The sequence below is a fragment of the Silurus meridionalis genome, chromosome 17, assembly GCF_014805685.1.
Source record: "Silurus meridionalis isolate SWU-2019-XX chromosome 17, ASM1480568v1, whole genome shotgun sequence".
NCBI lineage: Eukaryota > Metazoa > Chordata > Actinopteri > Siluriformes > Siluridae > Silurus > Silurus meridionalis.
The window spans coordinates 6,075,312-6,093,506 of NC_060900.1; the positions used below are offsets into that span (position 1 = coordinate 6,075,312).

Genomic DNA, 18,195 nt, shown 5'->3' on the forward strand with positions numbered 1-18,195 from the left:
ATCAAAACATTTACATTTAAGTTATTCTGAATGTACCATTCAATTATAGAAGTTGTACTCTGAAAGTCAACCTTTATTCTCAAATACAGATAATATAAAAAATTACATTTTTAAAAAATGTCTCTGGTATTGTTCAGAAGGGCCGTAGTTTAGAGAAATCAGAAGGAAAACTTTGTGACACAGAATGTCCATCCATTACAGTTCTCTCCTTGTAAAGGTGTGCAGCGATAGGTGCTTAAATGCAAACTGTTCATGCAACCTGTGGTCCTGAGCCATTGTAGTAGACTGCTGATGTAAACTACAATCCAAATCCATCCTCAAAAACGTTTTCTGACATGCTGCTATAGGAAAACCATTACCAGGCACAAGCTGATTATCTTTGAATGTTAGTTACTTGATGTTGTCATCTTTATTTTTGCTGTACCTACCCCAACCACCGGGTGGCAGACCAATACCTGCCTGTAGATTATTTGGTACCAGCTAACACAGAACGAATAAAAACTTTATTAAATGATTTTATTCCCATTTTTGACAAAAAAAAGTCAGGAGGTGGAGCTGGAGGAGCTGAAGATGCTGCAATGTTCACTGGGAGTGATGAGGACGGACAGGATTAGAAACAAGAGGGACCGCGCAGGCAGAATGTTTTGGAGACAAATTGCAAGAGGCACAACTGAGATGGTTTGGACATGTGCAGAGGAGGGACATGGGGTATATCAGTAGGAGAATGCTCAGGATGAAGTCACCAGGCAGGAGGAAAAGAGAAAAGCCATGGATGTGATGAAAGAAGATTCTGCATTATGGTGAGGTGAGTTACAATTTTTCATTATATTTGTAATAATTTAATTTAATAATAAAATCCTACAATATGTATAATAGTAATAAAATATATACATTTCTGCATTTAGTTATGTGCGTAACCTGACACACACACACACACACACACACACACACACACACACACACACACACACACTGATATAAAACACACAGCTTGTCATGTTAAAAAGCCCTGTACCCCAAATACTGTGTATGTAGAAAAGCATCACCTTTAATCATAATTAACTTTGTGACATTCTCAGACTGAATGTATTAAATACAGAGTATTCTATTTCATATTATTGTAACGTTTTGTAGACCTCAGGGATTTCCACCGAACTTCACTGACCACAAATACAATGTGATTATAATGAGCAATATTATTCATATTAAAGTCCAAGCAACAACAGAGAAGAGAGAATAAAAATTAAAGGGGGAAATGAGAAGAAGAAGAACGAGATCGGTCTGGAAAGCCCAACAAAAAGTATAAAAATAAAACCCCACACAGAGTGAGCATGAAGGGAAAGGAGAAAATAGGGACCTCCAATGATTAAGTCCATCAAAACTGTGAGAGGAGAGAGCGGGCCAAGAGACACTGAAAAAGGAGAGAGATATGTGACTTTGGAGATGACACGGTAAAGGACCATCTGAAACACATTTGCTTACAAGAAACAGGTCGATTTGATGCAGACAATTGAAAAAGTCAGAATTCATATAAAAAGCACACAGGTTTTTATTGCATATCAATTTCATGTATAAATTCTTCATAGCATTGGAAAGATTACATTTGGTATACATATCTATTCTACAGAATTAACATCAGAATCATGTCTTTTCCATGAAATTTCTCTAAAGTACATCTTCAATAATCACAAGCATCAAAAAAAAAAAAAAAGAGAAAAGAACTGCAATTATCAGATTTCTGATTATTATTTCTACAATCCTTTCAAATTGTTTTTTTTTTTTTTTTTATCATTATTTCTCTCCCACAAGCATAATGTTTATTTCAATAACCGTCTGCCTGTTGCAGGTAAGGCAGTTAACAGGACTTAAAGTCAAACCTACTAACCTAACCACGTGTACGATAAGTGCATCTACAAATTCAGTATTTTTTAATGACCTTTTTTTTTCTTTTCTTCTTTTTAATTTAAGATACACATTTCACAAATGGACACCATTATGACCGCTAAAACACAAGTCATGCACAACAGTTTCTCTCAATAAACAGAACAGAAGCAATATACAACTCAGATCCAAAGGAAACAAGCACCATCTATTTTCAAACCCATTTTTTAAAACGAATTTGCAGACGAATGCAACGTTTTATTTTTTTATTTTTTTTCCGGAACACTATACAGTTTTTCGAGCAACCATAACAAAACATGGTTTTTACGTTCGTTTTGTGTTGTAACAGTGGAAGGGGGAGGGGCCGGTGGGGTAGGACAACTTCCATATCGAGACCAGTTTGTGACCATTCGTCGTGGAACGGTTTCTCCACCGCCTACAGCGCTTGCTTATTACAGTAGTATGTGACATCATGAACCTCGACATATGCAGTACGATTCGACAACTCCAGCTAGGCCACATGAGGCATGGACAGATCGTGCCCATGTCAAAAGTTAAAATGACACAGAAGCACCCTCTAGTGGCAAATTAAAGTATGACAACTATAACAGTGCCCTGTAACAGTACTAAAGAAAAATTCTCTCTATCCAGGGTGTTCATAATCGGTTTATAAAGTTTCGCCAAAGACTGTGTGACACGATGTTTATATATAAAGTGTGGTTGAAGTGCTTGTTTGAAAACCCAGTGGCTTTATTTGGAGATTTGGAAAGAAAAAAATACAAGCAGTATTTAAAGGACTGCTGGGGACTGAGAAATCAGGAGTGCTGCATAATTAAGTGCTTTTTGCACACTTTCTAAACTATATGTAAAATGTAAAAGCTGTGATGGGAATAAAAATGACAACAGATTCTTTTTTTAAATCAGCGTCCGAAGAAAAAAAAAACAAAGGTTTGATCCGTGAGCAAACACCGAGTCTATTCTACACATTTATCATAAGCTTGTGTTCCTTGTTGTTGATTTGTACGATTCGTGTGCTGGATTCACAGTTCAGTAGAGTTGCACGAGGACTCCTGAGTCCTGGCACTTGGGTAACATGCGTGTTTTTAAAAGCTGAGCTTTTCTGCTTCACCCCCCTCCCGATCTACACTCACGTATCAGCGTTAGAAATAGAAATTTCCCAACTCACCATTCGAACCTGCGGATTTAATGGCGTTCAGCCCCTTCGATTGACAGCAGCTGCTTATATTTTTAAGAATGTAAGACTGAAAGAAATAAACAAACACAAAAAAAAAAGCACAGCACGGTTGCATCCAAGGGCCATGCCTCTGGTTTCGTGCTTTTGGTCTGTGGGGTGCCAACACACAATTTGGATTGTTTTTTGGATACAGTGGCATGCTGTTTTCCTACTCAACACACAGGACTGGAAGGCTGTTAGAGAGAGTGACATGGTCGTCGTTTTCGCCGTGCTCAAACCAGGGAGACTAAAACCGAAAGCAAAATTGACTCTAGCAGTACAAAGATAATGCCCCGCCATTCAAGTGACCTGATGCTTTAATCAAAGGATTCATTAGAAAAAGAAAAAAATAATAAATCCAACCATTTGTTCAACATCACACACGATATGTACAGTTTCAAATGGTCGAGGAAAAAGTGAAAAATGAAAACAGACCTCACAACGAACACAAACAGACTGGTGCCAATGCCAAAAGTTATAAATAAAATAGTTGATTTTGTCATTTACATTTTGGCATACCGGTCTCTATACAATATCCTTCAGAGCATCATGAGATTAAAAGTCTCAGTCATAGATTCAAATCCTTCAACAACTGGGTGAAACTGGGTCATTTCTTTTTCTTTTTGTTTTTTTTTCCTTTTTTTTTCTTTTTTTCCTATAATGATGAAACAACTAAAATAAATAGAAATCAAATGCACCTCAAATCAAATACATAGAGTGAGCAGGTAATAAGAGAGAGAAAAAAAACTACTCAAACAGCAAAGAACATAACCACTGGGAAATAAAAAAAGAAATGATTGTCCGAGAAAAAAAAAAAAGGGTTATTTGGCACACAACACTCTTTGCTAGGAATTTTCGAAATTATTTTGTACATCTTACAACATTATCATACAAATTTGGTCCTTCACTAAATAATTATATTAACAATATAAGCACAGAAGTGCTCAAAAAAAACCAATACTGTTGATCAAAGAACAAATCACATACAATACAAAAAGAGAGTGTTACGAATGAATGAGAACGCTGGGAGGAGAATAATTTAAACGCTTGAGGAAAAATGAAAAACCACAACCTGTGTACAGTTAAAATGGCAATCAGGACAGTAACAAGGTTCAGGTTAAGGTGATGAGTTGAGCAGCCATGCTTTGAGCTTTGCTACTGTTCTACCACTCTGATGATGATCAACACAATCAAAGAGGAGCGATGTGATTAGTAGTGGATGTGATTCTATCTATTTCTATGGCTCATCTGATTGGTTTGTATATATATTGCGCTAATTCAGACCTATTTTGCTAATTAGTTCTACACCGGAGACATTTAGAAGACACAAAGCTGTTCGGTTAACTGTTCAGCACCTGTCCTGGCACTTCAATATGCCCTCATGTGGTCTGATCGTGCCACTGCGTGTTACATAGTTTGGGGACTCGATCGGATCAGATCAGCATACGCGACAGAAATACCTTCCGTTTTGTCTTTCCTCTATCGTCACTTTAAAAGCATGGCTGTCCCAATGAGAAAGTAATGAATGAGATTTTGTGATGTCGCTGGGATATATGGGGTTTTTCCAAGACCCAGATTCCAAGGTGAAAACTGAGCTTCAAAACAAATCTGGAGTTGTACAGAGCAATGTGCAGTGGTGTAGTCAGTCTTTTGTCTCTCGGCTGTGGAAAGGAGAGCTCTACAGCTCTGCTGGTTCACTTCTCTGTTTCAACAGTCTTTCAGCTCTGGTCCTCTCCCTTTTCCCCAGTCGAAGTGGTGATTTGTCTACTGTAAGCATCACTGGTCTTCATGTGCTCTTGTAACATATGCATCTCCTTCGTGGTGGTCTTAACCCTAAATCCTATTCCCACTCTCTCTCTGCTTTTTTTCTCTCACTCATTCCTCCTCTCCCTCCGACCCCTCCCCGTCTCCTTGCTCTCTGGGCTTAGATATGGTTGAGTGGGTGAAAGGAGCTAGTTTCTGAAGGGCCTCCTCCCATGTTCAACCAGGCGTCTAGTGAGTTCTGGGAGGATGGATGCAGGGGGTTGTTCTCCGACAGAGACAGCATCATTGCATAAGCCTGTGGGAGGTAAAGCGCACACAAAAGAGCAGCATGTTTAACCTAATAGACTTCACAAAGCACTGAAATCTCATTCAAATCCTTAAAGGAGCAGTTTGTAATTTGTAGAGCCCTCTGGTGGCTATGTCATGAACTGCAACTGTAATAATAAATGCTGACATGCCTCTTTCACCTCAAAACCCCTCTGTGGAATATATGTGTGTATTTTAAATGACATATCTGTCTTCCATAGGGTCAATGTCCATTTCCAGGATGTGAAATGGAAGCTTGATTGAGGTTTAAAAAATGCTTGTGAGGCAATTTTATTAAATGTAGAAGATCTCAAAATGACAAGCGTCAATGTGCCTAATGAAATATTACAATATATACAATAAACCGTATATACAAAAATCTACACACTGTGCATAAGAAGTTAATGGTTTTGAATCTGGTGTTACAGTTAGAAGACGAAGGCCAACGTGTTAGTTATTACAATGTTATTTGGTTATTCTACAGACAGTAAAATAGAGGAAGAATGTAAAGAAATAAGAAAGGACAGTCAAATGCAATTATATTATACACACAACACCCAGAAAATCTTACAAAAGCAATCCCTCTATTGCTTAAGTTTCTGTGATAGACCATAACCTCTACCCTGCATTTTTCTAAATTAATGACCCAGCGTCATAATGTGACCCCCGCACTTTGTGCCTTAAGTGGGTGCAAAGGCATACCTGGGTTTTAGCCTGCCTCAAGAGTGTTTCTTTCAGCGCCTCAGACTCTAAGGCGGTGTTAAAAATGTCTTTAACGTCAAACGGCTCATCTGCAGGCTTATGGAGCTCCAGGCCCTTTGGAAAGCCAGGCAGAGGCTCCAGATCTAACAGGCCTGCATCCTCCTCAATACACCTGCACCAAGAAGGAGGGACGAGGGGTCGGGAAGAGGGGAGGAAACCCTCAGTTAGCCCAATCGGAACGGCTGCTAGAGCCAGATAACGAGTGATTATGCGACGCATGCACACGGTGTTAATGGAGGGATGGCGTGGAGTGATGGCGTCACAGAAGTGCACGTACAAGCATGTAGAGTTGAGGCACAACCATGCATTTGAGATCATACAGCAGTTAGTTTTAACCGCAGTTTCTTTGCCATTCTGTCATTATATAATTTTTTTTAATTATTAAAAAAATATGAAAATTAAAAAACTGTTTAAAAAAAAAATCTGAATTATTTTTTTTATCTTCTTTTATTGTTTTATTTTTTACCTTGCAAAAGCAATAGAGCACTAGGTGGGAGAGAGTTATTTCTGACAACACTCTCCCTAGCAACTTCAGGACCTCTATATTAGTTAGAGGTTTATGATCATAAAAGAATGTTTGGTCTCAAAATCTGCTTTAACAATTCAGCATTCAAAAAATCAGGAGGCTGTAAACAGAGAAGCCAGGGCAAATAAGAAACAATTGTGGACACTACACTATATAGTGAACTGTGGTGTTAGTTTTTGGAAATAAATTAGATTTGGGATAAACATTAGTGGCATTAGTAGACAATGTTTTTTGGAAGAAAAGTGTGTCAGCTTGTAGTACGTTTTTTGTTGTTGTTTTGTTTTGAAAGAAACCCCAAATTCACGCGCTTGTAATGTAACCACTCATCTAATAAAAACATTTCTAGAGAACCCGTCTACTATCTGGTGTTCTCTGTGTTTCTCATCATGCAAAAAAACTCTTCTCTTCACTAACGAATGGTAGAGTGATCTCACGGACATGAAAGATGGATGGTTCAGGTGAAAAGCAAGCGTGATCTTGTCTTACCTGCGCGGGTGTTCGTAACTCATGGAGAGCGGAGCAGCTTCCTCGTCGTCGTCGTAAGTGCTCTGCACCATGGTGGCAGGAGAAGTCATTTCATCCTGCGACTTTTCTGTTAGCGAACCTTCCTCGTCTTCGTCATCTCCCTCCACCTCCTCTTCCTCCTCCTCGAGCTTGGAGTTCGTGACGGCGTGGCTCCCGGGACGCTCGTCCTCGGTTATTTCTGACCTGCGCAAGTCAAGATGAAATGCGGGTCAAGATTGTATGGCTTAGGATTCAGTTTATGTTGGATTACACAGGATAATTAGGAAATCCTGAACAATTTCCAAACAACGGTCTTTATTACAAACTGGGGATGGTATTTAAATCCATCCACCATAAACATGACTTCCACATCAATCATTTTGCCTTGTTGTTTTTAAAAGATATTACATACAGACCTGGTATTGAAGTCTACATTTGGCGCAATACGCTGAGGTTGGACTATTACAACATAAGCTCATATAACTAAATGAGCTTACTCCATCTCTCCTCAGATGGACTATTTTAGCTTTCGGAGGCCTGTGATGGCAGATCTACTGTCATAGACCTACTGCCGAATATCACCACTGTGTACCGTGTTCCAGCCACCCAATTACTATTCATCATTGCTGAATGACCTGTGATTTCCCTGCCAGGCCTTAGCCTGAAAACATGCAGGGCCCCCCGAATGACAAACACACACATTGTGTAATTAACGACAGACGTTTTGGCAATGATAAATTAGCTAATCCTAGAAAGGCGAGACAGGCTCGTCCAGGAGGGTCAGATCCAATCATCACAGTCTGTCTCGGTGCCACAGAGTTCCACAGAAAAAAAAGAAAGAAAAAAAATGCCTGCTCTGCAAAGCACCTATCAGCACCATGCCGTTCCATTCCTATCCTCTCACTTGTACTCGGTCGCTCTCTCGCTATTTTCAGAGCTTTCAGTTTCTCAACAAATCATGATCTCACCACCTTTTACAGAGTCTGTCCCCTCGAGTTGTTTTGCCTTCAGAGCAGACGTGTAAGGAACAGACTGTAATGACAAGCGTTCAGAAAAGAGGCATCAGCCGGCTACGTGAGAGGTGGACTTTTGAAGAAAAAAAAAAAAAAAACGGGAAATGGGAGACTCGAAAGAACGACTGCTTGTTTTCCATTTTCCATCGAGCTTAAATATCCCATAATCAAATTGGGTCCTGGCTCAGGAGAAAGTCCGTGGCATGCGGAAGACATCGACAGGCCTGCCACAGACCTGCGCTTTGTCTCTCAGTCTAAACATGTCAGAACACTGTTTGCCTTAGCTGGAGGGAGGAGATGTGGGGCTCCATCAATGTAGTGCACAGATAAATGCCTCAATCTGAGGGTCCCCAGGGATGGCTAAACCTAAAGGTCTGTCTCAAGCCCATATCCCCCTCCCCAACCTGTCATGACCAGTCAAGGGGGGCTAGACCGGATGCACTATTTAACCACCAGTCCAACACTAGCGATTTTTTTTTTACAAAAGCAGAAGGAAGACAGGCAGAAAGGAAGTCTGAAAGAATGTGCCGTTATCTCCGACGTCTGTCACAGCAGAACGGGAGATACTAAAATAAGTAGAGGGAACGACAAGTAAATATGGGTGGATGATAGAGAGACGTGGAAATGAATGATGCAGGGAGGACTCGGAGGAGCAGTGCTCCTGCAGCTGCCTGTCTGTCTCGACTGAAGCGATTTGCAGAGAGACAGAAAACAGAGCACTTATTTGAATTACAGATATTAAAATGCCAGGCTTGCTGTTTCTAGACAGGGACAAGGCTATTGATCCCAGATGGCATAGTGAGAGCTTTCATGTGTCTGGATGAGGCCACGGTATCAAAGCTGAGACTGGGCAGAGCTTTTATATGTCATAGGAAGAATTTATTCATCTGTGTTTTTATTTACACAGACATGGCAAAACATCTTCACAGAACGTTTTTTGAAATCCGCCTGAGTTTAGCCAGCCAGTTCACAGCACTTGATGCACACATCCTCATATCTGGGAGCAATGATTTTATTGTGTTTTTTTTTTGCCCTAGCCAGCACATATATAAGTGTAATATTAGATACAGAAATCTCTGAAATGTTGCCCCTCCGTCTCTGCATTATGAAGGGAAAAGTTGTGCAACCAAACCTGCAAAATTACAATCGCATAGTAAGCACATTTCACATGCAGCCACTAGGGAGCAGGCTTTAACCTCCTGAAAGACAGTGTCAAGACTCGAATCTTGCCTGTGAGTTATGCTTCTGGTTACTACAGCTTCAAAACACAACAGGAATTTGGATGTGTATGCATTTCTACCTTTTCTCCGAGGAGCTGCAGGCCTGGTTCAGCTCGCTGTTCGAGATGAAGTTTCTAATCTCTGAGAAATACGAGTCTTCTTTTTCGTCTAAAAGTGCGTGATTGTCCGGTTCGGAATTTGGAGAGGAGATATTCGTTCCCAGATTTGCGAGAATCCCAGAGTGCTGGCTCACTGCCACACAAACGGAACAAAGCAACGACAAACACACAGACACAGAGATTTTTACTTTGTCTTCACAGTATGTAACTCCATCGAATTTGAAGCGCAGAGGCTATTTCAGCCAGCATTATCTTATGAAGACCATGTTTACCTGGGATATTCTCATGCTCGTGTTTCTTTAAGTGGCGGTCCAGGTTGGTCTGCTGACCAAAGCAGCGGTTACACAGATGGCACTTGAAGGGCTTCTCTTTATTGTGAATGTTGCGGACGTGTCGCTGGAGGTTGGACGAGATGCTGAAGGAACGGTCACAGTATTTACATCTGCAGAGAAAGATACAGACACAGACAGAGACAGGGAGGGGGGGTAGGTTTAAGAAAGAGAATTAGAACCCTAAATGAGGTCCCTGTTCAGCTATGTAAACAGCAATCACCAGCTGTAGAATGCCCCAGTATAAACATGGGCAACACATTAGAGGCAATTGGACTGTTTAGGTGGGGACACATTTGTCATTGCAGCTTTGACAGTGAAAACAGAGCACGGGCAGCACTCTTCGCCTCCGTGTTTTTTAGGGGGGGGTTCAATGACTAGGACCTATAATCGGTCGGAATCGGACTCAGTGACATTTGTAGCTCGAAGGTCTAAGTATGACAATATAATTTTTAAGCATACATTCATATTCCCAGCTGTGTGAGGATTTGCGAATGTGCTTAGTGCAGCAACTTTCTTCTACTACGTAAAATTTCTGAGCTGGGCTGTGAATTACTCCTCCCTGTGGCTGAGAATGGCACTGCATTCAGTGCTAAATAGAGTGCTGAAGATTTTATCAGCGCTGGTTTTTATACAGAAAAGAACTATGGGCCTTACAATTGGTCTACATTTTTGCTCTCTGCCTGAGCTGTGCACGTTAAACTGAAGCACAACCCTTTTCTTCTTCCAGGAAACAAGGCTCTTACTAGGAAAGTCTTAATATTTATCAGAATGCGCAGGTGTTTAAAACATAATCTACAAACACATAAAACCACCAATGAATGTGATCCTAATTCACCTCGTCTTTGTATAGCCTAATCAATCAGAGAGTAATATAAAGTGGAGCCTAAAGTGTATTAGCTAGAGCATTAGCTTCCTATAGGCTGGACAGGCACTCTTCAGTGACTAGTGTGTATAAGTAAGATTCTGGCACTGAGTAACTAGCCCTGAGGGTCTTGGCTTACACTCGTCTTGTAGGTCTCTTTGGCCTGTTTGTTCACAACGACAGCCCATCCAGAATAGGCCGGAGAACATCAATTTAATGTGCTGATAAACAAACATGATGGCAAGGTCGTGTCAAGAGCCCTGCTGGACAGTGGCCCTTTTGTTGGGTGGCCCTGCTCGATCTGCACTCCTGCGGCTGGCTTGCAAGATTGACTTTCAAGCCTAATTGCTTTGGGAAAATCACTCGTCATCAAGTGCTCAGAATCAAGATGCAGGCCTCTTTTCATGTTCCAATTTATTTTCACTAGTGTGTGTGTGTGTGCGCGCGTCTGTGTGTAAAGTTCCAGACTTGGCGCATCATGGTTCATAGAGAATGGTAAAATGCCAAGACAGCGTTCTTTCTTAAATGGCCTTTTCTACCCTCTTTTTGGTTTATTTTTATTAGCTTGTCCAAGGGGACTTTCAATTACTTCATCATCTTTGAGTTTTTCCTCCAGTGTTACAAGGACTGTACATGGAGCGTTACAATCTGAATGGGGTCTTTCAATGGTCAGCACTACTAGGCCAATTTCACTGCAAAGAGATGATGCGATAGCATCTCGAGCAAGGCAAATAACCTACCACAATGAAGCATGAAGACGGCTGAGTGCAGTCCAGCTCTGATACTGGCCCGACTCAGCCTTATTTCTCTCAAAGTGGGGAGGGGAGATGATGATGATGATGTCTACCATTTGTTAGGGTAAATGGTTTCTAAACGAGCTAATCAAGGGATTGTTGTGAAGGAGCCAACCATGCAGTGACCATGTCCCATGGGAGGCTCTCTATCTCGCCGATTGCTTCCACGAAGCACAGCGGTAGACATGTGGAACTCAGAACGGGGAGAGATTTTGTCTGAACCCGCTTTCATTTTTCTGAAAAACAGGTCCTTATATAAACTTCCAGGAGGCATATCCAAATAAAGAGAACGATTTAATATATACAAGAAACAATAAACAATGTATGCAAATTAGATTAGTCTCCTCAGTTAATAGGCCCTTTTATTTTTTATTTGGAACTTTACGAAATCATTAAATGAACCGTTCATGGTGCACAAAGCCAGTCGTGCATCATATACTGACCAAATGTTTCAAACTAAAATTTTATCAACCTGACAAAGAGAAAAAGCCTGAACATCAAACATACAGATTTGTGTCAATTTTCCTAATCACAAATACCCTGCTTAAGGTAACATCATCTGGAAAATCAAAGGCCCGGTCTGCAGAACACTATCATCCTCATAGCACCGGGAAGTCCACAGCTGGAAGGTGGCCAAATCTGTGATAATTAAGCTGCACTATAAAGGATGCAAGAATGTCTCTAGGGCACTATTACAAGCCAACATTGTCCAGAGCTTGCTTTGCCGCTTTAACTCCAGAACATCTGTGCAGACAGAATCAATCTTCCTTCACTTTCTGGTGCTCCCATTTTTCTTTCTTTCTGAACTCTTTTTCAGTATTTTCTGTGTCTCTGCATCACCAGCACCAGGCTTGTCGCTTGCGCTGAACAAACAGCAGACATGTTCCCATTTTTCTTACGATGTGTTTGTGTCTGTGTGTCAGACGAGCTTGAGTGAAATATTTTCACTTGGTTGACCAAAATAGGCATGTCACAAGCATGAGTAAACTGCTAGATTATGGAGTGATGGTGACACTTCAGTATGTTTGGACTGGTGGACTGTGTAGACTCAAGGGGTTGAAGTTACCTCTATGTATGGTTTTGTTTTAGAAACAGAAATGGCGGCAACATTTTTATTTTTTTTTATATCTGAGTGGTTTTGAGCAGCTTACCTGTATGGTTGCTCTCCTGTGTGTGTTCGTAAGTGCCTGGTAAGATTAGCCGACCTGGGAAAGATTTTCCCACAGTACCTACAGCAGAGGAAATGGGCTCTTATACAGTGGATCATGAGCATAGAAGTTCTTGGTTTCTCAGAATTTCCGTATGCATGTATGTTAAATAAAAATAGAAGGAAGATAGTTTGAAATAGTTTTACTGACCCTCCAGCCTAAGAGAAATGGCTTGGGCTTACCTGCAGGCATAGCGTTCTTTGCCTTTGCGTAGTATGGCGTCGGACAAAGAAGGAGGAGGGGAGCGGAAGTTAAAGAGGTGATGTGAGGAGTGCTGTAGCGAATTGGGAGCATCCAGTTTCAAAGTGCCAAAGTTCTCCAGTTTCTCAGTCATGCTCTCCATCGCAGACACCTGAAAAGAAAAGAGATGCCGATAAGATACATACATATGTTTTATGATTAGTTGGGAGAAGGTGTATGACAGGTCTCAATGACATTTAAAATATTTCTGTTGAACGACGCACTCTAATTGGTAGTTTATAGTCCCTCTTAATCTGCCTTGAAGCACACTAAGGGTTTAAACCTTGCAGAAAAGACATTCATATGTTAAGGGCAGAAGGTGTGACTTGAAATTCCACTACATATGGAATGAATTAAATAATGGTGTTCGTCCTAAAATAGGTTAAATCCAAAAGCTCTAAAGAAACCGCCATTTTTTCCCTAACCAGGGATTTCCCCTAACTGCTTGTAGGCCACTTGTACCTATAGACAGAGCTTTAATTCTGAAATTTGAGCCATATAGGATCTAATCTTACACCACTTTCAATGTGAATTGTTCTGTTGTTGGTGCTGTTGTCTAAAACTTAGATCAACCATTATTTTAGCCTGTGAAAATAAGCACTCGTGGTACCAACTATGTCCTCTTAAAGATATTTTGTTGTCCGGCTACCTGATGAATACAATAACTCAGATGGTGGTGACTCTGGCAGAGATCAGGGGACTTTTGCATCATTACGAGACAGGGCGGAAGGCTGGAGGAAGCTGTATATCAGAAGGTCGAGTCTTGATTGTGCTGTTCAAGAGTCACCTCCCTGACCTATGCCACGTTAACAGCCACTCGAGCAGCCCCCTGGGAGCCCCTAGCCCTCCACTTTGTTCCCGACAAGTCTCAGAGAGAAGCTTCTGAAAGAGCTATTCACCTCCGAGAACGGTAAGCGTACAATGCAGTTTAAGATACCCCTCGCTGATAGCCCTTCCCCATTAGACACAGAACAAAGGCTTAGCTATGTGTCTCAATGGCCAAAAACAGCTTACATCCTTCCTGCTTTTGGAATATGAATAAACACAGAGACAGACAAACTGTCTCAATTTATTTATTTTCGTCTGAGTGCCTTCATTTTATCACACCAATTAAACATGGGAAAATACTTGAGCAATACAAGTCTCTCATGCGTTTGTATCAGTCGATAACCTGAAGAGTATTTATTATTAGTCCTTTATTCACTGCTATTTTTTAATAGCTATTTACTGTTAATTAAGCATCATTTAGTATAAGTGATCCAAATAAATGTTATGCTTTTCTGATTTATTGTATGGCTGGTAAGTATTTATTGTGCATTCATCTACTATACACAGATGGCACTAACAAAAATGATTGCATTGTAAAGATATAAGGTGCATGGGAAGGAGCTCTCTCATGTTCTCTCACAAATCTACACAGCTGTCCTCATACCACCCAGAGGAGAGCCCTCTGAGAAGGAGAAGGGCGGTAGATGAGAAAACGAGAGAGACAAATGGAGAAAGAAGGGCTTGGGGTGTGGGGGAGGCAGTTCGGCATCGATAGAGAACTGATTTACAGATCAGATAAGACAGTTCCCAACAAGAGAGACCATTCTCCTGCACACAAACACAGGAAGTGTCTGATGGACATGCAGACATTATCTAGGCGTCCAGAGCAAAAAAATGGTAGGAAGTTATTTAGCAGTGGGCCTCAGAGTAGAACTACACAGAAACAATGCTCTGACTAAACTTAGCTGTGCTTCAGCACTACACGGGACAACTTGCTTCGATTCAAAAGGTCATTATTAATAATATTTTTGTTTAATCATTGCTCAAAGGTGGGCAAAGTATGAAATGCTGCCAAAAACAATGAGAGATTGTTTTTCAAAGGAGATGATAACAAACTGAACTTTACGCACTCTTAACGGACTAAAAGGCAGTACGCTTTCAAGATAATCGGGAAAAAAACAAACCCAATTCAATTAAAATGCACTTCCGCCTCAATATAGCTGGATTTCAAACAAAGCAGTTTATTAGAAGATAGGTTTGAACAGGAGAGCAATGAACAGGACAAACATAATATTACTGCATTCGATTTAAGAGGTATTACACCCATTTGTATATGAGATTTCCAGCTAGAATTGTTAACCTGAGGGCAAAATGATACTTGATACTAAAATTATTTATGATACCTGAGGGTGGAAGAGCAATGGAGATGGTCTTAGGTACTTCTCCTTCAGTGCTCCTACAGGATCTATCAGCTTCCTTTTCTCCACCCTGCTGGACAACAACACAGAGGGTTACGTATGAATGAAGGACATCGCTCTGATTCTTGGTCTGCCAAATAAATCTAACAACAACTTGTATCACACACAGGTAATTTGGATCGGGGCCCTAACGCTGAACTGTGACCCCTTTGGATGAAAATACCTGTAGATGGGATCCATGAAGAAGGGCGAAGGCTTGGCGTAGTGGAGCGAGGGCTGCTGCTGAGGAGGAGGCTGTGGAAGGGACACTTGCTGCTGAGGCATCTGGGGCTGGTGAAGGTTCTGAGATTGGTTCAGGACTGGATGCTCGTCTTTAGCTGGCGTTTTGCAGTTGGTACTATGGACATGATTCTTCAGCAGCTCGGGTGTTCCACCATTTTGACTGGCTCGGCTCCGGCCTCCTATGCTCAGATCCAGCGGCTGATCTTCACCTCTGGGAAGAAGTGCACTAGAAGGCTTGATGGAGGGTGGAAGGAAAGGCTTAACTTCCTTGGCCTTGGTGGTGAGGTCAAATGGTGACTCCACAGCAGTGGTGGTAGTCATTTTCTGTATGTGCTCACGAGGTGATTTGGGTTCTGGTTTTAAGAACATGTTGGGGTTGAGTGCTCTGTCTGTGAAAGGGTACAAGGAATGTGGGAAGTTGGGTAAGAACTGAAAGGGAAACATCGAAGGGTAAGACAATGAGCCCATTTTCTTTTCCTGCAAGCCCATAAAGCCTGGCCCGAAGTACTTTTCAGCAATGGAAGCGATGGCTTTGATAGAGTCGGTTGTGGCACCAGTGGGTGGGAGTGCCTGCTCATCAGGTGGAGGAAAGAAGGAGTGCTGGGAAGAGAGGAAAGGGCGATCATGAGGGAGGTTACCTGAGCTAGACATGGACACTACACTGCTGTTGACCTCCTCTTGTTTGCCTTCCTGTCTATGTTTCCTTCGACTCTTCTCTCGCTCGCTCTCTGCCTCGCTGTCCAGATCAGAGCCGGAAACTGTGCCAGTGGTGGTGTCTAGATCAGTGCCGCTGGTGGTGTTCACGTCCTCCAAGTCACTTCCATCAGACATGTCACTCATTTTCACCTTACTTTTGCTGTCTAACATGGACAGATCCTGCTTAGATTCGCGATTCACCTCGGAGAGACTCAGGCCACTACCTGCATTGCCATTGGTGCTGCTAACAGATGTGACCATTGGGAGAGCAGGGGCATCAAGGGGACTATGAGGAATTTTCACATCTTGACTGTTACTCAGCGGACTCTTCAGTAATGGGCTAGGAGGTAACAATGTGGGTCTAGGATACAGTGACGGAGGGAAAATCCCTGTAAAGCCGTGGGAAAGTGACGGGAATGCAGGAGGGGCAGTAGAGAAGGGCAGGCCTGGATGATGCGGTCGAGAGTGGAAGTAATCACCAAAGCCAAGGCCGCTGTGATTCAGGCCAGGATGCGGCTTGGACTTGCCCATGATGGGACTGGAGGTCATAGGGATGCCCGGTGTGAATATGCCTCCAGGACTATAATGGTTCTTTCCCTCGCAGAAGCGTCGGTGCTTATTGAGGGAGGAGGTAGTGCTGAACATTTGCCCACAGTCCTTGCACTTGATCTGGGTGCGGCAGTCTGCATGCATTCGCTTGTGTCGGCACAGGTTGGAAAACTGGGTATAGGACTTGTGACACACCTCACCTGGTAGAACACACATGCCTGATTAATTCTATTAACATACTGTAATTAGACTCATTAGGCGAATTTATTATCAGAGTAAGCAAGTTACTCTGTTTAACTTTAAAAAAATCAGACAATGAATGAAATTATAGTATAGTATACACATACATATGCACTATGGCTTAGTATACATTAGTGGTGTAATGGTACACATTTTCATAAAAAAATCTTTGGTACAGGGCTTTTGAATGCAATACAATCCTTTTAACGTACAGAATTAGGCAAAAAATCTAAGTTCTTTCAGGAACGTATTAAGTGGCAGACTGCAAGTTTGTTTAGTCTCTATCTTGCACTTTAAGTGCATTAAAAAATATATATATATTATTATTATTATTCAAATAATAAAAACATACACAACAATTCCAGAGGAATAAAAAAGAAACTACAGTTAGCGCAGAGTCACTGTGGCTACTTGCTTCGTGTCGGAAATACGATTTTTTTTGCACATACACGAAAACGCTAAAGAATCCACAGCGCTACCGTTAGCCGATACACAGGAAGTGGCTAGTGGCAAATACTAGCGCTATAGATTCTTTCGCATTTTATGTCCGGCTTCAAGAATTTCTCTTAAAAGTAGAAAATCCTGACAATTCCACATATTGAGGGAGTGATTGAATGAAGGATGAAGGGAATGAAGACATTTGTTAAAGTATGCTGAAAAAAAGTAGAACAGTTAAGTAGATCATAGCTTTAGAAATGTTTATATTTAATGTAAAACACACACACACACACACACACACACACACACACACACACACATGCATACACATCTGTATTATCCAAATGTCTAAGAAATGTAAATGTAATTTGTGCCAATTTGATTATTCAATTGAATTAACATAAAAACATGTATTGCATCAATTTAATTCATTTTTATGAAATATTATTTTAAATATTATTTAACCAAGCAGGCATTTTACTTAAAATTGTTTTAAAAAATTAAACTTTTCAAATCTTGATGATCACAAATAATAAAATAAAACAAATACTAAACTGCGCTAATTAAAAATTAACAAGCAATTTTATTTTTTGCGTTTCATCCCCCTAACCTTTTCCGAAATTAAACCGGACCGTGACAAAAACCCGAGGTACGTTCCGAATAGTGAATTTTGTGTACCGTTACACCCCTTGTATACGTGCAGTCGGACTATCCGTAATCTACCAGAAGAGAACAAAAAATGCAAATAAACAAAAAAAAATGTAAGAGTCAAGATATGACAGAAAGTTCCAGAATATTTTTAGGATGGAGCTACTTGCTATTTGAGGTTTATTCGAGCAAGCATACGCATTAACTTACACATGAAAGGCTTCACACTGCTGTGGATATGCTTGTGCTGCTTAAGACCTGAGGATGTGGCAAAGGTCTTGCCACACTCAGGGCAGGTGTGGGCACGAGCGCCGACATGCTGTGAGCGAATGTGGCGCTGCAGGTTGCTGGGGTCTGTGAATACCTGCAGTTAAAACAAAGAAACATAAGC

The 18,195-nt window shown here is 41.2% G+C and overlaps 1 protein-coding gene across 9 annotated transcripts in view; it reads right to left on the reverse strand.

The window, feature by feature from the left end:
* Positions 1 to 1,525: 1,525 nt before the first annotated feature.
* The window catches only part of prdm16 (PR domain containing 16), a 167,676-nt gene continuing 151,006 nt past the window's right edge, over positions 1,526 to 18,195 (reverse strand). For 4 of the 9 annotated variants that reach the window (XM_046871244.1, XM_046871242.1, XM_046871247.1 and 1 more), the window contains 10 exons: positions 18,015 to 18,168; positions 15,175 to 16,696; positions 14,937 to 15,024; positions 12,708 to 12,877; positions 12,469 to 12,546; positions 9,602 to 9,771; positions 9,291 to 9,462; positions 6,960 to 7,181; positions 5,888 to 6,059; positions 1,526 to 5,174 (listed from right to left, as the gene is read on the reverse strand). In XM_046871244.1, coding sequence (XP_046727200.1) covers positions 5,040 to 5,174; positions 5,888 to 6,059; positions 6,960 to 7,181; positions 9,291 to 9,462; positions 9,602 to 9,771; positions 12,469 to 12,546; positions 12,708 to 12,877; positions 14,937 to 15,024; positions 15,175 to 16,696; positions 18,015 to 18,168 — 2,883 coding nt within the window. In that variant the 3' untranslated portion in view covers positions 1,526 to 5,039. The remainder of the gene's footprint in view (positions 5,175 to 5,887; positions 6,060 to 6,959; positions 7,182 to 9,290; positions 9,463 to 9,601; positions 9,772 to 12,468; positions 12,547 to 12,707; positions 12,878 to 14,936; positions 15,025 to 15,174; positions 16,697 to 18,014; positions 18,169 to 18,195) is intronic. The other 5 variants (XM_046871246.1, XM_046871245.1, XM_046871250.1 and 2 more) reach the window with 4 other exon arrangements.